At 41.3% G+C, this 26,250-nt stretch overlaps 1 protein-coding gene across 6 annotated transcripts in view; it reads right to left on the bottom strand.

Annotated features, from left to right (window-relative positions):
- Nucleotides 1-5,588: 5,588 nt before the first annotated feature.
- Nucleotides 5,589-26,250, bottom strand: part of slc44a1b (solute carrier family 44 member 1b) — a 31,371-nt gene continuing 10,709 nt past the window's right edge. For 2 of the 6 annotated variants that reach the window (XM_040043129.1, XM_040043130.1), the window contains exons 5-15: nucleotides 21,113-21,206; nucleotides 20,863-21,032; nucleotides 20,650-20,739; nucleotides 20,403-20,560; nucleotides 20,131-20,317; nucleotides 19,468-19,636; nucleotides 17,699-17,855; nucleotides 16,566-16,649; nucleotides 16,348-16,485; nucleotides 15,446-15,682; nucleotides 11,670-12,998 (exon numbers count right to left, since the gene is read on the bottom strand). In XM_040043129.1, coding sequence (XP_039899063.1) covers nucleotides 12,570-12,998; nucleotides 15,446-15,682; nucleotides 16,348-16,485; nucleotides 16,566-16,649; nucleotides 17,699-17,855; nucleotides 19,468-19,636; nucleotides 20,131-20,317; nucleotides 20,403-20,560; nucleotides 20,650-20,739; nucleotides 20,863-21,032; nucleotides 21,113-21,206 — 1,913 coding nt within the window. In that variant the 3' untranslated portion in view covers nucleotides 11,670-12,569. Of the gene's footprint in view, nucleotides 12,999-15,445; nucleotides 15,683-16,347; nucleotides 16,486-16,565; nucleotides 16,650-17,698; nucleotides 17,856-19,467; nucleotides 19,637-20,130; nucleotides 20,318-20,402; nucleotides 20,561-20,649; nucleotides 20,740-20,862; nucleotides 21,033-21,112; nucleotides 21,207-26,250 lie in introns of all 6 variants that reach the window. The other 4 variants (XM_040043133.1, XM_040043132.1, XM_040043134.1 and 1 more) reach the window with 4 other exon arrangements.

Here is a 26,250-nt window from a genome sequence, read left to right on the forward strand (position 1 = left end):
GCCTTCTGCTGATGGGTTTCACATGCTGGGCTTTCCCTCTTGGTCCAGACCCAGCAGCCTGCTGCTGACCACACACAGCCTACAAACTGATCCATCCATGCATCCATCCATGCATGCATGGCCTGGTTATTGTTGAGTTATCACCTCCAGCTCCTTGCTCATAACCAGGTAGATACTGGGCTGGGCCTGATCTCTGAGCTCAATAACAATGACAAAAATGCCAAACACTTTACTCTTCATGGTAAAAAATGTTTATAATACAGTAAAAACTGGATGTAGCCAAAATCAGTGTTTTATATACAGTGTAAGTGAACAACATTGCTACACTGCTGGTGTTTGATTGATTGAGGCTTTCTTTATAAGAACTATGATATCATTTCTTTTGCTGATTGACAGTTTTTATATAATTTTTATATCATATATAGCTTTCAAGAAGCCAAAGATCACTGGACTAAAAGACTACAGACCTGTGGCTCTGACATCTGGTCATGAAGTCTTTTGAGCGCCTGGTTCTCTCCTATCTTAAGACCCTCACGGCCCCCCTCCTGGACCCCCTGCAGTTTGCATACAGAGCCAACAGGTCTGTAGACGATGCCATCAACATGGCTCTACACTTCGTCCTGCAGAATCTACGCCAGGATCCTGTTTGTGGACTTCAGCTCTACCTTCAACACCATCCTTTCAGACCTTCTTCAAGGATTGCTTTCCCAGATGAATGTGCCTGATCCCATCTGCCGGTGGATCACTGACTTCCTGACGGACAGGAAACAACCAGTGAGGCTGGGGAAGAATGTCTTGGACTCCCGGACCATAAGCACGAGCTCCCCTCAGGGCTGTGTTCTTTCTTCTATGCCCTTCTCCCTGTACACCAACTGCCGCACCCCCAACCACCAGTCTGTCAAATTAATTAAGCTTGCAGATGACACCACCATTATTGGACTCCTCTCAGACGGGGATAAGTCTGCCTACAGGATGGAGGCTGAACATCTGGTGTCCTGATGCAGCCGCAACAACCAGGTGCTGAATAAGTGTTATTTTCATTTACCACAAGAGGGAGATGCACTTAAATCTCTGAAGCACGATTGCTTAAGGTTAAAAATCAGGTGGATCTCATGAATAATACCCTTATATAAGTATTGGATCCTCAAGGCTATAGATGCAGGTTAGTGGCTCTGAGTTTTACTGGCCCAAGTACATTTTTATTGGCTTGTGAACAAAGCTGTAGTTTTTGTATTTTTAAATATTAACGCAATTTAATTGAGACATTATTTATATTATTTCACTTTCAATGTGAAAAATGCTGTAAAAACGTTGAAAATAATAGTCACCCCTGTTCGCTGCAATGTAAAATAGTACAGCTGCTGTCAGCCTTCATTAAGTTGCATCATTTAAACATTTGCATATTTTTATTCAACTTCTGCAGGATGCTTTGATGAAAGACTCCCTTTTCCCAAGTAAAGGCTTTACTAGAGGTCACAGGAACAGCGCTGCTGTTTTGGATGCGGAAAAATGTTGTCTTTCACTCTACCTGAGCTCAGTGTCTCAGTAAGGGCTCCGCCTCATTGTAGCTGACGCTGAAATGTTTGTGTGGGTTGCCATGACAACACCAGAAGTGCGTCTGAGATCGTGTCCAAATTCATGGGCTGCATCCTCCTGAGGACTCGGTGTCCTGACAAAACGTCTTACTTTGGCAAAACGTCCTACCGTAAGTAGTTCATGCGTTCTCGGCGGCTCTAGTGACCCTCGAACTCTCGGCTAGCTATCCAGGTGGTGGATAACATACGTCTCCCCCACAAGAGCACAAATCTACAACTTTTCTACTACTGGTTTTACAAGGCGTACACGGTAAAAACATTATGCTGTTATTTGTTAAGCACTTGTGCACCTTGTGAAAAGAAATAAGTGGCTGAGATGGATGTCATATGTGCTATTGATATTATTTTACTTGTTTCTAGTTTTCACGGTGCTCCATGATTGTGAGAGGAATCAAAACGAATTGTGGACATCAGTACGAAGCATGGATTCTTTTGACCAGAGTAGATACACTGGTCCCTTGAATATACTAATCTTTTTGAGGTGGGTGACTGTTCCTGTGTATTTACAGAAACAATGGTTGTGATAACCTCAGCTGTTTCAGAGGGTGACTGTTCGTTGCTTTGCGCACTTTTAAATCTGTATACAATGCTTTGTTCCCTTTTTGTGTTCTGAGGTTTAAACAAAGATGTACTAGATGTATTATACCGGTCCCTCGAATCTACAAATCTTTTAGATGTGGATGACTGTTCATTTTCATCTGTGTTTACAGAAACACTGAGTGTTGGAACCTCAGTAGTTTCTTTTTGGCTGACAGACTCTGGAGCTGTACAAGAGGAATAAAGAGCTGCAATTCTTTCATGAACCTGACCTGGGAAGGGAGAGAAATATATTTTTCTTTTGTTTTTGTTTGTCTTCTTGTTTTATTTGATTCCTTGTGGGATTTGGATCCAACAAGTAAAGTATGCATATTATGCACACACACAAACACACATGCAGCTATTACCATTTCTTGTATTCTTGAATAAAGACATTGATCTGACACATTTAAAATGCAGCCAATTGTTTTTATTGTTATATTATTAAGAAAAAAGAAAAGGTGGGGGTGGGGGGGATGTAAAGAAGAGCTTAAAGGAAAGGGCTAGAGGAGAGAAAACCCCAACAATTAGCAGGGCATTTTTTACTTGGACAAATTGTTAATAAAGTTTCCATATCTGTAACAACGATGACAGTATAATTGTTTATAAACAATTATATTGACAATTATATGTGTCCAGTATGTTGGCTCATTTTCTTTTACTTTTTGCATTTGAAAATAAAAGTTGGGCTGATTTTGACACCATTACAAGAAGTGTTGTTAATGATTCTTTTTGAATTAAAATCAGGTTACCACAAATTGTTTTTTAATTTAGTAGAACTTGAAATGTTTTTCAGTGGGTAAACCATTCGTAATGCAAAGTCAGAAACATCGAGTTATTCTTTACTGTCATGCTGGCAAAAATAAAGTGTTCCTAGACAGTCATCAACTGGAGGAGCTTGCGAAGGCCGCGTCTGGACTTCTTTGATTTAACCGTGACTGATATATAGTTTTTTGTCGTTTGTTTTGTTGGTTTTTGTTTTGCCCGTTTCACACCTTCCTCTTCACACTGCGTGTTTCATTTCCGCTTTCTTTCTCCCGCTTTCTGCCCCGCAAGGCACTGTCCATTACTGTGTGTAGCACGTGAACTAAAATAAACAATAAAAACAACGGGAGTCAAATAGACCAAAGAAACGGGAACTTCTTGGGATGACGGTATAAATTTTTTGTCGGGAGTTTGGTCCTGTTTTTGGTCCACCATTCGTTAAATGTTCCTAGTGTACAGTGTTAACATTAATGTCAAATGACAATGCTCCATGGTCCATTTGTAAAATGGTAAATTACTATGTAAATGGTAACATTCTGTTTACTATGTTACCATTTAACATTATGTTAAATGGTAACATTATGTCTACAATGTTACAATTTTACATTATGTTAAATTGTAACATAATGTAAAATTGTAACATTGTTTACAGTGTTATATTATGTTAAATTGTAACATTATGTGTACAATGTTACAATTTTACATTATGTTAAATTGTAACATAATGCTTAATAGATAATGGTTTTCCTATTTTTATATCATACACAGTTGTCTTTTTCACAGGTATTGATGGTAATTTGCAGTGGTTTATTATTGATTGAAATACCTGTGAAGTCCTGTTGGTTTTTAATGATGATTTCATTGTTGTTTCAATATTATCCAAGGGTGCAAACGTGGTGGAAAATCAGAATCAGAATTTAACATTGATCCAAGATCAGACCCTAACATTGTTTCAATATAGGACAGCGAACTGGATGAAAGTGACAGCGAGTATGAGAGGATCCCGGAGTCAGGCCTAAGGAACAGTTAGGAGATCAGGGGTCAGTTAAAAGGTTATCAATATCTGATGTGTGTAGGTAAGCAATAGTGTGTGTGTGTGTGTGTATGTATGTACTTCTATGAACATCAACTTGGTGTTTCTTAAAATGATAACTTATTCTTATATAAACAAGGGGCCCAAAGCTCCTAACAAGTAGGGGTATTGTATTGGCTTGAGGCAGTCAGGTCATTTGACATCAACACCACCCAACCGGCCTGTCTAGCATGGACAACCACATCACGAGTCCATTAAATCATCTTTCTTCCACATCCAGTTCCACACTTTGACCTTCAGCAGGTCGTCTTGCTCATGTCTAGAGTTGCACTCATCTGAAATGGGTTAACAGCTGAACAGTTGTACCTAATAAATCGGCCAGTCAGTATGTGGATTTTGGCTAAAAGAAAAATTTTAAGTGTCACAAAAGGGTAAGAAGACAGATTATTGTTCAGATCAACAGAAAAATAACCAACAATGTGTCCTGTCAGGTTGTGTACATACATTTCCACGTGGGACCATTTGTTGGATATTTTCGGGCATTTCGGAGGCCAAACGATTAATCTGTCAATCATATTCCCTTCTGATATGATAACACACAGATCTTGAAAGTCAACAAAGATACCAAGCACAGATTCAAATTTTCCTTTTTATTATTTTTCTTAAAAAACAAATATACATAAGAAATGATAAATATAAAAAAACAACCCAGAGCCAAAGAAAAAGTTCTTCAATGTTACAAACCACTTCGTACTGCAGAGAAAACAAACACTAGTGTTACACCTGACAGTTAAACTTGTGTTGCCTAAAGTCTTAACTTGTTCTTGTTGCTATGAAGCCGTCCCTCATGAAGACAAAGAGTCACATCCGAAGGAAACAAAGACGTCAGAGTTTTTAGTGCTGTGGATCTAACAGCAGATTATTCACACCGTACGAAGACGACGCGCTGCAATACGGAGCTGGGACACATGGACATGCAACTTTACTACAACACCGGCCCTTCATCTGCTCCGATCCGGGCCCGAGGAAGCAGGCAAACAGTCTCAGATTGCCTTATTTAAAACCTACAACCGAAGTGAGAAGGGTGGCATGTAGAGGACGAGTTAGAGACACTCCAATGTTAAAGAAAGATCACTGCCAAGGCTCAGAAAATCACATCTGAATAAAAATAAATAACCTGTAACTGGTTTGGTTGGTCTGTTAACAGGATTACTCAAAGAGCTGTGCACAGACTTAAATGTTGGCTCAAGTTGCAAGTCTTTAAACTTTAAAGAGCTAGATTTGGGATTCTTTTTTACCGTTATGGGTAATAAAAATCGATAAAAAATACAAATGGACATTTTGGGACATTATATCAAACTGACCACTGATGTTCTTAAGAAAATATCAGAGTAGTCTGGGTTGAGATGTTAATAATCGGGAGAGAATATGCAAACATGTTATTAAAATGTTGTTAAGTTTTAAGTGCTACCCCCAGCCTCCTAGCAGATGCACCTATGACAACATTTTCAGAAAACTTGACCTCTGACCTTCACATTGAAGTTCAGGTCACTAAAAGGTCAACCTTTTATGGCTGAGGGGTAAAAAGCAAGAAACAACTTCAAGGCTCTGACAAATGGACCTATAAACTTCACAGGAGAATAAATAAGACCATTTTTAGCTGTGACTGCCGAGATCTCCAAATACCAAAGATATGATATCACACCTGAAGAGCGGCATGCAGAAACGGGGGCAGGTCAGGGTTAACCGTCCTCTTCAGGTTCTGTGAAATACTACTGACCACCTAAAACCTTGGTCACACAAACTCAAAGAACCAGCTCAAACAAGAGGAAGTCGTCCTGAATACATCTGCTCTTCTGCTTTTAGTTATTTCCTGTCATACTGAACAGGTTTCAAATAAAGAATTTCTCAAGTAATCCCTGTGAGCCAAAAGCTCAGGTTGCCACTCTAAAGGCTTAGATTCAAAGAGTTGTTTTCCTCTTTTGAAGCTGTATGAGTTAGGGCACAGTAGCCCCACCCACCTCCTGTTTAGACCACTTATTATAATTACTAAAGCCTGAAAAAACACTTTAGTTAACTGAAATACATAAAGCAAAACTTTGGGAAAAAATAATGGTGATGAACTGAAACAATGTTGTGAAGTAAAAAAAAAAACATACATGAAATTTACTTTGTATTTGGATAGTTTTTGTGAGTTTGGTCAAATTTGTCGAGACTCAAAGCTAACCCATTCTAATCTTCTTAAAGTAGAAAGACGAGATGCAACCTGATAACCCTCCAGTAACGATGAAGTTTTTATACTTCATTTTAAAGAAGAGGTGAAATGTTTTCACATAGGCTGTAACCTAAATGTCACTGAGCTACAAGCAGCTCAAACATCACAAACACCAGGTCACGTTTGTGACAGATATGGGGCTCAGTTCAGGTTTTGGAAACATTCTTTACCTTCTGAGACGAGACAGAATTTGACTTAAATCAGCCTTAAATTTGTGTTTTGTGTTTTTACCTGTATGATTTCAAACTGATGCTTCTTTTTTTAAAAGCTGTTTTCTTTATGCAAATTTGACAGATTTGACCTTAAAGTTAGATGCACCCTGTGTTTAAATAAAAAAATACAATAAGATCCACTTAAAAAAAGAAATCACAGTCTGATTATGACAACGCTGCATAAGTCAGTCGATACAAAGATTCTGATTGGAGTGTCACTAACCCACAGCTCACCTGCTGACCCTATACCTTCAGCAGCAGCTTGACCTCTGCGTGCAGACTGGATGGATAATGGATAGTGGATAATGGTAAATTAAACGTATAATTAATCAGCAGACAAGGAAGAGGAGCTGAAATGTTTCATTCCAAGAAGAAATAGAGTTAAATAAATAACAAATTTGCTTTGTTAGTTCATGATTTTCACATAAAGTCCTTAAACAGGCCGGTCACGCCAGAAAACCCTCTAAAGTTTCTCAATTAAAACAATTCTGTAGAGATGTCTGGACAAAAATACCCCAAAGTGAAGTCTGTTTGTGTTTAAAGCCTGATGAGGATTTTACTGTTTTTATATCACCACGTTTGTTTTCCATCTCGTTTTTGTCATTATTCCAATCACACTGATTGATTTGAGTCCTGTATATAAGTATCTGTACAAATTCTAACTGAATACTTGAAATGATCAGACTTTTCTGATGTTGGAATGAAACTTCTCAGTTCCAGGTTAATCTGCAGTCAGGTTAATCTGCCCAGCGACAGCAGTCACATGGTCCAAACTAATCTAAGTGTATCTGAATAGCAGGAGTTAAATATTTCCTTTGATTGCTCTTAGTTTTTTCTTTTTGGGACGTTTAAACATGAATAAATGTGTGTGTGTGTGTGAGAGAGTGTAAGTGTGTGTGGTAATATCTGAGCTACGAACACTGTTCATCTAAAATACTTTACAGCTAATTCAAACGGACGTCAGTGATGAATGAACTCCATCTTTAGTGCAATTAGTTAACATGCTCAGAGCATCGAGTGCGGCGACCACGGCCTCGCTGCTTTTTCACACACATGCGCTTAATAATTGAAAGCTGAATGTCAGACTGAGGTCCAGTTTTCTGCACACGGAGAGATTTTCCACAACAGCTTGTGAATCTGTCGGGTTGTTTTGTTTTTGTTTGGAGGAGACGCTCCTCAGTTTGGCCTCTCTGAGCGGTTTATCTGTCAAAGTGAAGGAGGTGTTTGGCAGAGACGAGGTGCATGATGGGAACAGTCGCAGCCTAAACACCGCCGGTCGGAGCCAATCAGCTGCGCCCATTAACATCTCAGGAACAAAAAAGTGTTAAACTGCACACAGATGTTCATCGTCACAGCAGCAGACTCAGACCAGAAACATGTCAGCAGGTCGATGTTTGAACACAACAAACTTTAAACTGACTGAACCCAGAGAACGTCCAAACTCCAGACTTCATCCTTAGGATGTCTCCATGGAAACACCTTCAGCTTCAGTTTACTGTAAACAGCTTGTAAAGGCAACATTTTTTAAATAATAATGTGAATGAAAGTTGCTCTGTTTCCACTGATGCAAATGGTAAAGTGCCCACAAGCTGCAGTTCCTCTAACATCCACCGGAGGCTCCAGCAGTGAGTCAGTCCCCATAAACCCCCATGTTAAAACTTTACAGCAGAAATAAACATGTTTACAGTTTATATAAAAACGTTTTTTGTCTCTATAGATAATTTACACCTTCATAACACGTCTACAGGTCAAGAATGTTTTTATAACTCACCTCTTTAAATTATATTAAGGCTTGAAGTTTGCATAATTAGGGGTGTGGTCTATTTGACTGACAGCTGGATAGTGATACAGGTGACTGTAGCTGCTAGCTGTCTGCTAGGCTTCACCTCAAGTAACTGGAGTTAGAACTGGACCTCTGCACCGTGTTTGTTGGAGCATTTTTATGCAATTATCTGACCAATAATATGGCTGCTGTGAGGTTTCTGTACTAACTGACTGTCCAAATGTTCTGAGCTTCAGTTTTGGTGAGGGAAATTTTAGGATTTTATTTGCAGCACTAATTAGGTTCTAAACCTTTATTAATTTCCCTCCATTTTGAACCTGGTTTCCAATGGGAGGTACTCATGTGCAGATCACCATAATGATTTAGGATTTGGGATGATATAGGAGTGTTCAGTCTACACAACATAACTGAGCTGTAGGTCCCCAAAGTGCCCAGATAAGGCCAGACATGTTTGCTATCTGGGTTAAGTCTGTATTTCAGTCTGAAGGAAGGACGCTTGGATTCAGCCTCACACACAGCTTAACCTGCAGTGCAACAAGGCAACATGTTGGCCAACCAGGAGAGCAGTTTCCTCGGCAGCACCGTTGCTCTCAAATCAAAAGTTTCACTTTCTTCAGCACTTGACTCAAGACATTCTGATAACTCAAACTCACATTTTGGGCAACCTTTCTTTCTCAGGTTGCCCAATGAGTTGCCTTGTTGAACAATAAAAGGAGATTAAACCTCTGACAGTCGAGCCATTGGTCGGACTTCCTGCCTGAGGCGAAATTAATCATTGAACCTGGAACATGTTGAACAAAAGGAAGCAGGAAGACTTGTTGTCGTTGTTGATGTGGTCACATGATGCAGTTTTTTTTATTGCTGACTGAACTCAGCCGTCACATCTCCCACCGTCTTCTCAATGGAAACAACAATTTGATTTGTGGCCGTTTCAGAGACGGCGGTTTCGGCTCTGGACAGGAAGTGGGATCCGGGTGATTGTTTGTTGGAGCATCCGTCTCTGACTCCAGTAAACCATTTTGAGCCCCGACCACAAGGGGACTCGGCTGATCGTTACAGCCTACGAGGTGAGAGTCATGTGACTGATGGAGACAGTTTTCTATAGGCTATTTATAGGTCTGATATGCATCAAAGATTCTGTCCTGATATGTTTAGGCAATGCACAATACATATCTTGGTGTTTGAAATGACTGATTGATATTTTTTTAAAAAGAGCGTGATTTCAAATGTATTGATTTATCAGTCAGGAAACCTTTTAAAATTATTTTCCATTGTTCACAGTCAATATGTTATCTGCAGTGGGTGGCAGAAGGCCACGCCCACAAGCAGATGCACAAACAAGAACCATGAGCTGCTATGTACACAAGATTTTCTCCACTTTACCCATATTAAACAGCTTTTCTTAAACAAGTAACTGAAGCTGTTACACTCCACCAGACCCCATTCATAAAAACAGTAATTTTACCTCAAAGAACACAGGAGTTACTCATCTACTGTTGCCACAATTGAATAGTTTGTAATATTGTGCTACTTTGGTGTTATAATGCATTAATTCGGACCTAAACTAATGCATTAAAAAGCAAAAGTCACACAAATAGGTCAATAACACTCATTTTCAGTGTTAAAAAAATCCCTGTTTTTGTCAAACAAGTCTGGTGGATTTAAAAAAGAGCCACTAACCCTGTCTTCTCCACAAGCTCTGTTGTCCTTCCTAGCTGCAGGAGAACTTCAGGCTTCAGCAAACTGAAGGTGCTGCATTAAGGAGTCACATGACTGGTCTCATGACCCACACCTTGCAGGTTGTAGCAGTAACTACGGTAGAAAAAACAAAAAACGCACACTCGTGGTGATCCATCCCACATAGAGTCTGACAGCCTCGGTATGACCTGGACAGATCTCATCCACCAAATAAATGGAGTTTTATGGCTGCTGTTCCGCCTGTCCACAGGCCCCGTCCCTTTGATGACTTGGTTGACGAGCTGTTTTCCGCGATGCGCGGGTCGTCTCCAAAACAAACGTTAAGACAAAAAACGGAAAAGTGGCTGAAAACTGTTAGGAACTGAAGAGTGAGCGATGAGTTGGGGTGAGTTTTATAAAAAAGGACATCACTACGAAAAAATGCATCAGCCGGTTTAAAATCTGCAGCGCTTCAATATAAAGTGCTTCATTACATTGTTACTTTTTTACAGTTTCTTATTAAAATATTGTTTTCCCTGGAGTGAAACCATAGTAAACATGTTACACGTTGGTAAAAATAAACATTTGGAATGTCTCTTTTTAACAAGTCCCATTGGCTGATTTTGGTCAAGCTGAACTCGTCCCCGGAGCCTGAAACAGCAAAACGGTCATATGGTTAACACAAGTCATTACACATTACAGGCAGTCACACAGGGTATGGATGAGAGAGCAGAGCATAATGGGAGATGAAGGTGAGTCAGGTCCACATAGCTGGAGCAGGGTTTGCTTATTTCCTAGTTTTTCTCACTAAGTTACTCACTTAAAAGTTTTTAATATTATTATCATTATTATCATCATCATTATTATCATCATGTAACAATTCTTCAGTTGGTCCCTTATTTCCATGAGAGTTCCAATCTCTGGGCATCCTGTTTCATGGGGACGCTCATGGGGATGCTTAGAATAAATGGGGCTCTATGGACTTAGAGCTAAAAGGGGTAAATGTTGTGGTAAAACCCCTTTCCTCGAGTACTACAGCACCATTTACTATATCTTACATTCTGATATCTGGCTTCATACAAGCAGTAGTTTCCAGATAGCATCACCTTTAACCACCACTTTGTCTACAAACACTTGTAAGATCTATGTAGCTATTGCCACCAAAGGACGACCTCCTGGCATAAATCCTAAACTGAGCAACCATTAGCAAAACAATGATAGTTTTTAGGCAAAATTGGCTTCACTGTAAGACTAACTGAAGGACCTTAGTGTTATATTTGTAAAAGATTAGCCTAGAAGCTGCCAAATAACCTCCAACTGATCGAGACAGTCCATCCTTCCCTGAGCCTGGTTCTGTTGGCGGTCTCTTCCTGTTAAAAGGGAGTTCTTCCTCTCCATCATCTCCAAGTGCTGTTCATAAAAGTTTTGTCTGATTGTTGGACCTCTTTCTTAAAGTTGTAGGCTTTTGACGTTATGGTATTACAATGAACTGGTGTTATAACAGTTGAAATAACCATTTTAGCTGTTTGGCTCCAGAGTGGAAAAGCTATCCTTAAACTGCTCTGCAAAACTTTTAGAAGCGATTCAGGGTAAAGTGTATCCACCACAGCTATTTTTCCAGTGCTGTTACTACTGTGACAGAATACTGGGGATTTTTCACAAACTGAAACACAATCTGCACAAACCTACAAAAGCTGGAGTGGTCCTTTGCATCTCTCTGTTGTTGCTGCGCTTCTAGATTTGGTTGTTTTTTGTTTCTCTGCAGTTTTTCTTTGGTTGATTGTTGGGGGTCGCTGAAGGACAAACATACAGGATGTGACAACCACCTGGTTTCTGGTTTTTAATTCGTCTCACTCTACCAGGAGCAAGCATCTGGTGGGGAAAATAATGAACCCTTTAGAATTCATTTCTGAGTCAGACCTAGCTCTTCCTAAGCTGCTCGAACTATGAGGGACATGAGTTCAAGTGATGAAATATCATTCTTTGAAATCAAATAGGAAGCTAGGACCCAGAAGAAAGCATCTTTCAAAAAACCACCTTTAGTTAACCTCAATCAGCTCCTGAAAAATAGATTGTTTTTAAATCGATGGTCCATAAACTGAACTCTGTAAACATTTTTGATTCATATTTTAAAAATTAACTAACCTGTCTTACGTCTGTTCCAATTTTATTGGTTATTCGATCATTCTGATCAGCGGGGAAGAGCAGAGTTTGCATCTCAGTTTACATAATTTTTCTCCAATCATAAGGTAGTATATCTAAAAATGTGATGACAGGACCAGAATCACAGAAGCATAAAGAGAGCCTGAGACTGAACCATGAACCTGAAGCTGCAGCTTACCATCTGCTGAGTCCTTCTTCTTGTTTAAAGCACCACAGTGAGAAAATAAGGCTGAACAGAAGTTCACTCAAACAGCAACAAAACAGCAACACATTTATAAAAAAAAAAATATTTCAAATATAAAAATTACAAATGTAAAAAATAAATAGATTACAAACAAAAAGTCAGTAGGAGTTTAGTCTCTGAGGAAGCAGCCAGCATGATGATGATGGTGATGATGGCGGCGATGTAAATGGGTTTGGCTTGCATGCGTCAGTGGGCCATCCAGTCAGCATGCTTGAGTCACCACATGCATCAGTTAGCATGTATAGGTTAGCACACAGTGTTTACGGCGGCTGATTTAACATGTGAATGGGCAGAGGGGGCGGGGTTTGGCGTGTTCAGCAGGCTGACGAACAGGAAGAGAGTGGAGGTGGGCAGGTAGACACACAGGAAGAGGACGACGTCCTCGCTGAGACAGAGGACAAAGTCGCTCTGCTCCATCAGCATCCAGTCCACCAGCACCCCCACCAACAGGTAGTACACCTGGAATTCCTGATGCTCCTCCCACTCCCCGTCACAACCCCAGTCTGGACCCACCGATGCCTCCTCCAACGAGTTCTTCTGCCTGACCACGCCCCCTCTGGTGTCATTGTCACTCACCATGGGCTTGATCTCCGCCCCTTCTGATGCCACTTCCTTCACCCGACTCCGCCCACGTTCCACAGCACGCTCCAACCGCCGGCTGCTCTCCACAAACTCCTGCAGGAACACAGAAAGGTGGACAAAGACCAAACACGTTAAAACACTGCGCCCCATTGATATTCAAGAAAGTCCTTTTATTAGGAATCATGATCAGAACTTTATTTTGAACATAATCATGTTTAACAATAAAGGAACTACACATCCCATGATGAATTGCAAACTGGAGATTCTACGACAAACAACTTCCCCTTCTTGAACTGACACCTGCAGGTCAATGTTCCCTCTAATTTTTCGTGTGTCTGAGCGAACACACAAACTCCCTGAGCGGTCCCTTGGACCACTGTGAGCAACATTAGACGTGTGCACTGTGGTCACGCCAGCATCAAATCCATCCAAGTTACATGGTTTATTAAAATAATCAAATTACAGCATTTACATTTATGTTAGACTACTTTTAATTAACTGCTTTAGCCCACTTACAATGAAAATTTTAAAAAATCTTGTTCATGACCTGTGTAGCATGTTAACACTATTGAAAGTAGTCTAAGGAGCTTGGAAAGAAAAGCGTCTGGACTTCTTTGAGTTGCTTCAAGACGTTTCACCTCTCATCCGAGAAGCTTCTTCAGTTCTAAGGTCAAATGGTGGAGAGTCCCAGATTTAAACCCAGTGGGAGTTTCCCCCCAAAGAGGGACAAAGGACCCCCTGATGATCCTCTACCTAATCACATGAGCCAAGGTGTGAAAGCGGGTGTGGGTCACAATCAGCCAGGGTTTAGGGTGAGCTCATTGTGAAACCTGGCCCCACCCTATCATGTGTTTTCCTGAGGTCAGATGGCCCAGGATGTGAGTGGGCGTTAAGGCGTCTGGGGAGGGATCTCAAAACTGGATTACAGATGGCAGACAGTTGGTGTCGTAAACCCCCGCCTCTGTTCAAAGATGGTCGCTCACAGTGGACATAGATGGCTTCTTTCACTCCTCTTTCAAACCATCTGTCCTCTCTGTCCAAAATGTGAACGTTGGCATCCTCGAAAGAGTGTCCTTTATCCTTAAGATGCAGATGAACTGCTGAGTCTTGTCCTGTGGAGGTGGCTCTTCTATGTTGTGCCATGCGCTTGTGAAGTGGCTGTTTGGTCTCTCCGACATAGAGGTCTGGGCATTCCTCGCTGCACTGTACAGCATACACCACGTTGTTAAGTTTGTGTTTTGGAGTTTTGTCTTTCGGGTGAACCAGTTTTTGTCTGAGTGTGTTGCTGGGTCTGAAATGCACCGGGATGTCATGCTTGGAGAAAACTCTCCTGAGTTTCTCTGATACACCGGCTACATAGGGGATGACAATGTTGTTGCATCTGTCCTTTTTATCCTCCCTCGCTGATGTCTGATCTTCTTTTCTGTGCATCTTTGCTGACTTGATAAATGCCCAATTAGGATAACCGTATGTTTTAAGTGCTTCCTTTACATGTGTGTGTTCCTTCTTTTTTCCTTCAGGCTTAGAGGGAACATGTTCTGCCCGGTGGTGTAGGGTCCTGATTACCCCAAGTTTGTGTTCCAGAGGGTGGTGGGAGTCAAAGAGGAGGTACTGGTCCGTGTGTGTGGGCTTCCGGTAAACTTTAATGTTGAGGTTGCCATTCTCTTCAATGTGCACAGCGCAGTCCAGGAAAGGCAAACAGTTGTCCTTTGTGTCTTCCCTGGTGAACTTGATGTTTTTATCCACGGCGTTAATGTGCGCAGTGAAGGATTCCACTTCTTGTGTTTTGATTTTGACCCAGGTGTCGTCCACATATCTGTACCAGTGGCTGGGTACTCTTCCTTTGAAAGAGCCAAGAGCCTTCCTTTCCACTTCCTCCATGTGTTTGTTTTTGTTTTTGTTTTTGCTCACAGGCTTTCGAGCGTTTTCCTTATAAAATGCCGTTTTTACCGTTTCTTCCCGCAGTAAATATAAACAACGATAGTATTAAGGAAGAAAACCAAACATTGCATATATTTTTATCATAACTCTGGTTTTACGTGGTCTATCAACACAATTTAAAAACTGGTATAAAGTCCACACTTTTCCCGTCAATTGTTCCGTCTGTCCTGCTCACATCTCCACGTTGTCATTAACGTGGCTTCACTCCACATCAGCCACGCCACTTTGCTAGCTAAAACACCGGTGTCGGCACATAATGACGCTGTCATAGCCTGTCAATGACGTTGATTAGCTGCGTATATACGAATGTGAATCGCATTATTGGCTGGATTATGGGATAAGGTGGCATCGTTCTAATCCCAGCAGCCAGTCACTTACTGACTAACACTGCAAAACAGAATTGTTAAAGTTTTAACGCAACGCAGATTTTCTGTGCGCAGAGACCGTGCCAGCAGTGCGCAATTGCGCATGCGCGCAGCTTAGAGGGAACATTGCTGCAGGTCATCATTACACTAACATATTTTCAGAGTTGAATGTTACCATATCAGTCCTTTTAGTAAATTCACCGAGCTCTGAGGGAGACAGACGAAAGATCTCACCATCAGAGCTTTGTCCATGAAGAACTCCTTCCCTGGAGTGCCGTCGTTGTACTTTGTATCAATGGCGAAGCAGAGGAAGAGGACGTCCACCACAATCTCAAAGATGGACAGGAAGCAGTGGGCCACCAGGAAGGAGAAAAGACACACGATGATGAGCGGCAGCAGCCACTCTGCGTAATCCCGCTGGTAGTTCAGGAGGAGGACTCCAGCGAACGCCGTCGTCGTCACAATCAGGATCTGAGGAGATATATTCAAATAAACTGATGACAGGTGGGAAAAGAAAAACTGAAATCCACTGTCCATATGCCGTGATGCTTCAAAGTTCACTAGCTACTTTTTTTCTACTAAAGACAGAAAGCAACAGAGCTCCCGAGAACACCTTAGACAGGTAACCTACAAGTCAACATCAGCTCCAGCTCTGCTGGGGTGTTTGTAAGCTAGAAATTTATCTGTCTGTGAGTGACAGGAGAATGGTGGACAAAAGCCAAGATGAAAGCCCTCCCTGCCACTAGATTTTACAGCTAAAAAACAAATGCAAAGAAAAGGAAGGAAGATGAACATAATAGCACTGTTTCTGGATCTGGCTAGCTAATAGCTCCTTTCCCCACCTATACTGGCGTATACGTATAGTATAGAAAAAACATTTAGGCATGGCATCAAATCTCATTTCACGGGACCAGTAAAAGTGTTTAAAGTCAATGTTTTGGAAATTCTGAACTTAATCCCACAGAACTGTAAATGGAAAATGGACTGGTTCTTATATAGTGCTTTTCTGCTGTAGCTGAGCACTCGAAGCTCTCTTACAGCAACATTCAGTTAGGTGATCACACTCAAAGTGAAGATCCTTCCTCCAAAGCAGCACAAACTGGCAGGAAAAATGAAAAATCAAGCTCCCGCCTCACCTTCCCCAGGAAGAGCACAAAGTCTCCAATGGCGTTTATTGTGGCGACTCGCAGCGCGTTTTCTACCAGGATCACGAAGGCATCACGTGCAGACGTGCAGAAACTGGTGCTGTTGATGGCTGTGGCTGCATATGCATTCTGGGAAATAAAACCAGACATGGTGAGATGATCATATCAATGAAGAGAAGAGAAGAGAAGAGAAGAGGGTGGAGTGTTACCTGATTGAGATAGTTGAGGCACTTCTCCAAACACCACAGACAACAGATACAAGTTTTCAGCATACAGCGAGCGCACGCATTCTCCTGATAAACAACAGATAATATCAGGTTATATATAAAATGTATTTATGTTTACATGTCACATACAACACACTGTACATGTAATCATTTTTAAAAAGGATGAACGAGTTGTTAATGCAACAGAAATGTTGTTGTAGTGACGAGGAGACTTCTGTTTGAACACCAAAACATCATCAGCATACAGACGGATGCCCTTCGGTCTGTATTGTTACCAAACCTTTAAAGGACATCAAGTCATTCTTCTGATGTTTTTTTTTCCAGATTGATCATAATTGGTGAAACTGTTCAATGAATCACTTCCGTGTAATCTTAGCAACAGTGTGTTCGCCACTGACAGGTTCACATTGTTCTTCTAAGTGACAGTGTCATGGTAAGGTTCCCTACTGAGAAAAAAAATCCATAAACCTATGCACATCTCAGGATTCATCAGGAGTTTCAAGAGGGCATACAGAAAAAGAGAAAATCTGCCTAAATGCTTTCTTTAATTAATTGTTACATAAAATCAATGTAAAATCTTAAATTTAATGGGATCTGGTGAAATAACATTTACTTGGTTGGTATATATTCAGTTTACACTAAGCACTGTCCTCTTTAAAAATTATTTATTTGAATAAATAAAACTTTGATTTTAGGTATTTTGTTTGCATCTTATTGCTTTATTACTTCATGTTTAGTAAAAGTGAAAACTAATTTTTTCAGGGTTGGATTTTTTTTAAAGGCTTCTGGCGTGTGGCAGCCTGTTACGGCAGCTCTGCTCATTTCTGAGCTTTTTTCTTATTTCCTCTTTCCTCTCTTCTTGTAACTTTCTAACTTAAGTCTTAGCAATTATATTCTGCCATCATGCACTACTGCTTTGTGCTAGTTATAGCATTTTATTCTATTTTTATATAGTATGTTATTCTTTTATCTTATTCTATTCCATTGTTTTTCTTAATATTTGCTGCTGTAACTTTGCACTGTCCACTTTCTGCTGTGACACAAAAAATTTCCCAGATGTGGGACTAATAAAGGTTTATCTTATCTTAACAGTCTAGTAAATAAAGTTTTTGTACCTTTCCTTTGAGCTGATTATGGATGTACATGAGGATGAGTCGTGGGATCTTGACCAGTGTGATGATGAAGGATCCTTTAGCAACTGTGCCCAGGTGGTACCGGACCAGCCTCAGGACTGAGGACAGGATTGGAGTCACTGGGAGTCGGTTCTTGTCCCTGAAACACAAAGTCCTGGTTAAGAGTCTTTCCTGCCAGGAGACATTTAGAAGAACCTTTATGTTTCCCGAAACGAGGGGGTACGCATGTGGAGAATTCACTCTGAAACCCAGAGTTTAAAAAGGCAGGCTAAAAAGATGCAGTATTATGCTGTCATTGTATACCAGAGTGACTAGAAATACAGACAGTATGATTTTAATACCTTGAGAGAAAACAAGCATAATAATTTTCTTGTAATTTTGACTCTGTACACCTCCACAGTGTACTTTACTTCAAACAATTACGATATGACTGAAGCGCACTCTCTAGAAGTATCACGGCCAATGTCTACAATCAAGAGAAACCTTCAAAAATATTATCTTTTTGCAGCTTGTTGTAAACAAGCTGCAACCCACTGCTTACAACCAATAAGAGGACCAGATTAGCCAGCAGAACTACCTCCAGATCAACACTAGTAAAACCAAGGAGCTGGTGGTAGACGTCTGCAGGCACAAACATCCTCCACTGCAACCACTAAACATTCAAGTTATGGACATTGAGACTCTGGACAGCTACAGGTACCTTGGTGTTCATCTGAACAATAAACTGGACTGGACTCATAATTCAGACGCCCTCTACAGAAAAGGGCAGAGCAGGCTGTAGCTGCTGCGGAGACTTAGGTCGTTTGGAGTGAAGAGCCCACTACTGAAGCGCTTCTATGACTCTGTGGTGGCCTCAGCCATCTTTTATGGTGTGGTCTGCAGGGGTGGCAGCATCTCTGCTGGGGACAGGAAGAGACTGAACAGGAGGGCCAGCTCTGTTCTAGGATGCCCTCTTGACAAGTGGAGGTGGTGAGTGACAGGAGAATGGTGGCTAAGCTGTCATCCCTGTTGGACAACATCTCCCATCACATGCAGGAGACTCTGAGAGCACTGAGCAGCTCCTTCAGTGGCTGCGGCACCCACGGTGTGGGACGGAGAGATTTCGCAGGTCTTTCCTCCCCACTGCTGTCAGACTCCACAACAAAGACTCCAACTGACCAAACACACACACATGTGCAAAAGCAATAATACTAAGTGCAATACTCTTTTCTGGCATCGTTGTATTATACTCAGTTGTATATAGCATTTGTATTCTATTTTATTCTGTTATATATAGTATTTTATTTTATTCTATTCTATTGTGTACAGTTGTGTACAGTATCTTATTCTTATCTTATTCCAGTGTTTTTCTAATTTTTGCTATGTAACTTTGCACTGTCCACTTTGTAACAAAACAAATTTCCCACGTGTGGGACTAATAAAGGTCATCTTATCTTATCTTAGATTAGACTTTATGACAAAACATCTAATGAGCCTGCACAGATAAATTTATACCAGAACGATTGCTAAAGAAAGGTATGGAGAATGATCCTGCTGTCATTGTCCAAATACCTACAGACCAGCTGTTCATTTTCCTAAAAGTATCCAAGCTGATTTTATCCACTTTCCACCATGTTGCTTTACTACATCGATTACAGTCAGTGTCTCAGGCGAAAAGAAGCTGTCTTTTCTCTTTAAATACCATCATATACCAAATTCCCCAGTGAAATATCAAGTATGAAAAAGGTATGTAAAGTGTAGTATGGACTCACCTTGTGAAATAGTACGTGACCACAGCACCGGCCACAGTCATCTGCTGACAGGCCAGGATGAACTCACTGATCCAGACCAGGCCCACAGCATGATACCAGGTCAAGTACTGAAGAGGACCGGTCAGTCTGAACTCCGTCAGCCCCGTCTCCTCGTTCTGTACGGGGTTACCTGCACGACCACACAGAGCAAAGAGAGAAAGAATAATTTGATGACTAAAACTAAATGAAATCTGCTACTTTACATTCAACGTTCAACAGAAACATAAATCCACAGAGACAGTTTCCAGTACCGCGATTCGCCCAAATTGGTTCAAGCATAATTTATAGGATAAACGATTTACGAATGAGTCAGTACAACCAAAAGGTACAACAAGAACAGAGAGAAACTGTAGATCTTGGACATGTGAACATGTGTATGTGATTGGGGGGGGTGGTTCAACCAAATATATACCAGCTGTTTGACTTATTAGCAAAACAAAGACGAATATCTAACAGCATTGTAGTTTAAACTGAAGACAGGAGGCCAAGGTAGCAGTAGCAGAGTTGAAGGTGTTAAGATGTTCCCTGGGAGTAACCAGGAGAGATAGGATTTGAAATGAGCACATCAGAGGGACAGCTCCATGTTTATGATGTCAGCTTTTCTCTTTGACTGCTGCAACTGACCGGTGGTTCCCAAGAAGAGAAGGACCAGGATCCAGTAGATCCAAAAGAGCAGGAGGGCAAAGAAGGTGACAAAGGGCTGCAGGGTGAGGAGGGGGAGGTGGATGAAGACTTTTCCTGCTACGTGGAACAGAGCGATGGTCAGAGCTACTCGTTTCCTCATGAAGAGCATCAGCAGCAGGAGGATGATCTGGAGACAAAACACACAGTCAGTCTCGGGTTTAAAACACCAATCGATCACACTTTCTATGCTCTGTTTGATGTCGAGTACATACAGTGAATACAGTGGCAGCAACGGCATAGACAAGTAGTGCCTGTCCGCTATCTCTGGTGACCTCCACCTCCTCCTTCGCTTCCTTCAGTACTTTAGAGGAAGTGTCGTTCCCGTATAGCCGGTAGTCAATGTAGAGCCACCAGAGCACACTAGTCCCCGCTTAGACACAAAAAGCAGAGCCCTGATTTCAGACACATTTCATCTGTTTACATCTTTTAATGCAACAAACAGACAGGAAGTGATCTCACCAAGGGATCCAAGGACAACCAGTGAGGTGAGGATCCAGACGAGGACAGCAGAGATGTAACGAATGATCACCATGAGGATCATGGAGAGGACTGAAAAAGACAGGGGAAAAAAAGTGATGTTAGAGCCTCAAGTGGCCATTAGAAGAACTGCAGTTTTTGGCACTTCCATATGAGAATTAGATTTTCGTCTTAGATGTTGATGCTTGTTCTCACACAGTGCGAGGACACAAAGTCCGATGATGATCTCTTTACTGGCAGCGACGCCAGCGATCAGTCGGTGCAGAACACTGTTATCCCCGACAAACGTCACCACAGCCTCAGCAAACCTTGCGTAGCAGGAGATGTCCACCGGAGTGCAGCGATTAAACACGGGCAGCGGTTTACTGAGAATGGAAGACAGAGGTCAGAGGTCACAGAAAAAGCAAAAAAGCAAGCGACTTTGGGGTGAAAAGCTGCTACATACCTTGGTGGAACAGGTAGTTTGGGGCATTTAGTGGTCCTCTGTTCGAGAACAGGATATCTATGAGCTGCTAACTCATAGGAGCACAGCTCAGAACCTGAAAGAAAAAAAACCCACCATCATATTTTAAATAATAATAAAATAACTTCTAATACGGCCCTTTAGATGCAGAGAAGGTCTTTGACAAGGTTTAATGATCCTAGTTCTTTAAAGTCTCACTGGGATGGTCCTCTGCTACCGCTGCTGTTTACACTAGCAATTCCACTTTTGCAGTAACTGTACAATCATACCCACAAATCTATGGGTTAACAACAGGACACACTGACCATCAACTATCCCTATATGTTGATAATATAATTTTGTTTATGCCAACAGCATCAGACTGATGTTTGCAGACAATATTCATGACCTAATGGAAGCACATCTGTTTCAGTAAATCAAACAGTTCCTGAAATAGGTTTTTACTGGCTTAACCATTTTAAAAACAATAAAACATAATAATAATCTTTATTTATAAACTGTTTTTCAGAACAAAGTACTTCACAGGACAATTCAGATAAATGGTAAATGGACTGGTTCTTATATAGCGCTTTTCTACTCTCACTGAGCACTCAAAGCACTCAGTAAAATAAACTTTATAAAATACTTGCAGGTGCCAGCGCCTCAGCCTCCTGGCAGTTGAATCTTTAGGTGGCACAATCCCACTTTTACATTTTAACAAGGTTAAAAGTTGTTCTATGATTATTGTGTAATGTTGAAACAACATTAACATCTTTTAACATTTTTGCAATCAAATTGTGCCCTGGCCTGAACATCCAGAAGCGTGATTATCATTATGAAAATTCACTGAATGTAAACTGGGAAAAAGCTTTGAATGTCACTGTGTCAAAACACTGAAACATTGACACCATTTTAACTACATATTGCTTTCTGCGTCATTGAGAAACCTGCAAAACAAAAATGCATGAATTGGATCAAGATTGTCAAATTGCAAAGTGTCAGAGATTGTCAGTTAAGTTATTAGTATGAGAAGCCTATATCATATTCTTCCTGTGTAAATACACCTATTGCATTCACAGGATTTTTAGTAAACATGACCTTTGACCTTAACCTTGAGGTCAAGGTCACCAATATTGATACTCATCCAAGATTTTTAGTAGATGCACTTATGGGATCAAGTCACTAAAAGTACAAAAAGGCACAACTGTTCAACTATAAGCTGTTCTGCTAAATTTGGGTTTTTTTGATATTCACAATATTTGTATTCTAGTCCTCAAGTTATAGAATCAGTATGATCTTAACATGCAGACTTTCATGGTTTTCACATCCAAGCTGATGGTCGGGGTGAGCGCTGGGTTTTTCCACAGTGCCGGCGTTTCCAACTCTGAGCGTATCCGCCGCATCACCGCTGACAGGCTGCACCTGAGTGTAATCTGGGCTGCTGGCTTCTTGGAATCAGTGCTCATATTCACTCTCCACCAGATCGTCTGCTAAGCCTCGTTAGTCAAGGCCGCCACAGTGACAGTATCTTGCCATAGTTATTCTTGTATTGACCTTGTACCTTCTGCTCACAGAAAACCTCTGGATGTTGCTGAAACTCACTGCCATAACCCGTCTTGGTTCAGTCACTGGTCAGCACACAGCTTCTCCACTTACACTCACCTGCCTGCCTTCCTGTCCAGCACTCTGATATTAACGGATTTACTCATCGGAGTACCTCTACACCCCATCCGCACCAACCCTTCTATGCTTCGCCTCCGCCTGTGAAAAGTAAGACTGTTTACAATTTGCAACCTACGCCTTGGATCCGCATCTGGCATCCCTTCTAACACTTGTTTCCCTTGTTTCAGTGACTCTGAGAATTACGCCACACCCTTTCCCTCTGTCCCACACCCCATGGGTCCTGCACTGGATGTTACCCAGTGTTGGGTCCCCAGCCCTCGTCCGCAACAGCCCCAAGGTCCCTCACGGACCATGTCACAGCTCACGTAGTGATTTACTAACCACTCGTTTCAGTGTTTTTGTAATCGTGTGACTTTTATAGTGTTGTTTCTTTGCTTCATAGTATACTTCACGTGATTATAGTACAGTTCAAGGAACTAGTACATCATAGTATTACTCCTGTTCATAATGTGTCAAAGAATTATTTGAGTAGTAGCTTCCTAGTTTGCTTTGTCACTTGCCCTAAGTTTATGGTATACTTGCTATCGCTCCTTGCATTTCTGTACACTTTGTGCCTCAGTTCACGTCTGTAATAAAAGTCTATTTTGCTCACAGTCCCTGACTCCAAGTGCGGTCTGCATTCAAGTCCATTCCCTCGTGTTGGCCCTCTGGCCTTGACATCTGGAGGAAAAGTTTAGGAATTATAGGTCTGTACTACATAGACAACTTCCAGGGGCCAAATGTAACCTGTGGTACACAGTTTCATTAATTCATCATAAATTAAACAGCTAAAAGGTTGATAGATGAGTCCAGGTCCATCTGCAATTGGCAGCTGCTTGTGTGAACCCACAGCATGCAGCCAGTTGAACTTCCCTAAACACAATACAAATCCTTCACTGTTCCCACGACCTGTGACACTAGGCAAGGATAGATCGATAGTTTGGTACATTCAGAAGAAAACTCGAACACAATGTTGGGCCCAGCAGCACTAAAAGGTCTGCACGTCCGCAGAAGACAACGGTGGAGGATGATCATAGGATCCTTTCCATGGTCAAGAAAAAAGAACACTTTCCAGGAGGTAAACATATTGTTGCTCAAGTTTACCATAAAGACACAACTTCAGAGAGCAACTCCAGTGGGTTCAGCACAAGCCGCAAAACCTATAGCTCTGAAACAGCAGACAGACAAAACTAAAATAAACATGTAGAGTAATGATGGAGGGAAAATGGGTGGAGAAGGCATTGAACAGCTCAGGATCTGAAGCAAACCACATCCATACAGTGTGCAGTCCAGACAGTGTGATGCATGGACCAGTTTAGCTTCCAGTGACACTAGGCCACTGCTGGTTACAGATGGACTCTGAAGTGTACATGGATATACTATACTGATATACTCTAGAGGTATGATACTATTTTTAAACCAGTTAGTTACTTGGGCTTTATTTATTGGTGCAACATAGACATATTGCAGAAAATTGCACATATTTGTATCAAAAAGATATCACTACCTCTGCTCTCCACAGTGATCATGCTTGCTGCCATACATAATCACCACCCAAAGGCACCATTCTTATGAGGGAAGAACTCGAACAAAAGAAACATGCAAAGCTCAGATGACTACAGTCATTAAAATGTCTTGTGTGCAAATCCTTTAAAAAAACCCATGGGAACGCGTGGCTGAAGAGGGGAAAAAACACCACCCAGTGCAAACAGCTCCAAGAGAAACTAGTCCCCAATATGCCCAGTCATTTGACTACTATGCCCAGTTTGTATCATTCCTGACTGTGAACTTGATTTGATTTTTATTTTGAACGTTTAATCTGAAACACAGATATGAATAATTCCGCTTGTATGAACAAACTGAGTGTGAGCGTGCTGGAGCTGGGCCTCTGTGACAGGCTGCTCAGGTGTAACAGATAAACTAGTTCCTCTGTGTGAATCTGTGACAGTGGATCCTTTATAAACGACTGCCGGAGGAGCTGTGAGGTCACCTGACCGAGGGTCTGCCGTCATGTTTCAACACGTTTGTGTCTCAAGTGAACAGTGAAGGCTCTGAGTCACAGAGCAGCCATGATGGAGGAGAAGCAGAGCAGAGTGGCACCAATGACACGACACGCATTAATGCTGCCTTTGTTACTGTACTGTAAGTTCAGTATACTGTTGGTGTGTCCGGTCTGCAGACATTCAATCATCACGGTGACGCGATGGCGCGCGGTCGGCCAAGTGCTGACATCACTGCTTCCTTTAAAACCAGCAACATGTTCGTACTTCGGTCTTTGTGAGAACATCGAGTCACACAGTGCACCCTCCAATCCCCCGCCACTTCCAGCACTCCACCTGCTTTTCGCCTCCAACGCATCACCCACCCTTCATATTTAACACCTGCTTTCAGATTCAGCACATTGTATGTTTTCACCTTCAGCAGATCACCCGTTACATCTTTAACACTTTGCATGCTGGAAAATGATTATTAAAAAAAAAATCAATAGAGAGAATGCCTTTGTCAGAAGTGTAAAGCTTGCACATGCATGCAGCAGAATGTGTGCAAAGCAAAAAATAACACAAGAAAACATGATGCAGCTGAACTGGTCCAGTTTAGAAGGTTGGTTTCAAATCCAATCCAGGACAAGGAGCAATGCAAGTGCAGGCAGGAGGGAGTGTTTCACTGGGCCCAGCTCTCACAGCTAATTACTCTCCAAATCAGACAAGACCACAAAACCAAAACCAAAACAGGGACATCTAGTGCCTAAGCGTCGTCACAACTTCAAGACAAGACTTCAAGACTTGCTTTCACCTCCAGCTGTTTACCTACTTCTATCTTTAATGGTTCACCTGCTTTAAGCTTCAATACTTCATCGGCTTTCCTCTTTAACACTTTGCATACTTCTTTCAAACTTTATTATATTATTTAACCTCAACATATCATCTGCTAGCCATAGAAGGGTATGGGGGGGGTGTGTTCTATAATGTGTTCTCTACTTTTTGTTTTGTTCTTTTTTGTCCCACATACATAATTGTTTCTTGTAATCACCAATATTGTTATTACTTTATGTGTTTGGTTTTCAGATGTTTGAAATTATCCTTGAATGGCATGGATACAAGAATATACACCTAAGTGTGTTCCTATAGTCACAATAACTTACCGTACTGTAACGAGTTGCAGATATTTACTATGTGCCATAAATGTTCTGTAACAGCTTTTGGGGTTTTTTTATTGAAAAATGAAAATAAATCTTATTAAAAAAACATCACCTGCTATCACCTCAAACACATCAGCTTCTTTACACTTTAATTCCTTCTATTTTTATTGCTTCCATTATCTTCATATTTATTAAGTTACCTGCTTTTATTTTTTTATATTCTGCACGCTTGATCTCAGCACAATCGTCACCTTTCAGTTTTCACCTCCAACACATCACCCCGGCCAGCTTCACCTGTTTTCATCTTTGACATATAATCTGTTTATACCTCAAAAACTTT

Source organism: Simochromis diagramma, unplaced genomic scaffold, assembly GCF_900408965.1.
Source record: "Simochromis diagramma unplaced genomic scaffold, fSimDia1.1 OVJJ01000433.1, whole genome shotgun sequence".
Taxonomy (NCBI): Eukaryota; Metazoa; Chordata; class Actinopteri; order Cichliformes; family Cichlidae; genus Simochromis; species Simochromis diagramma.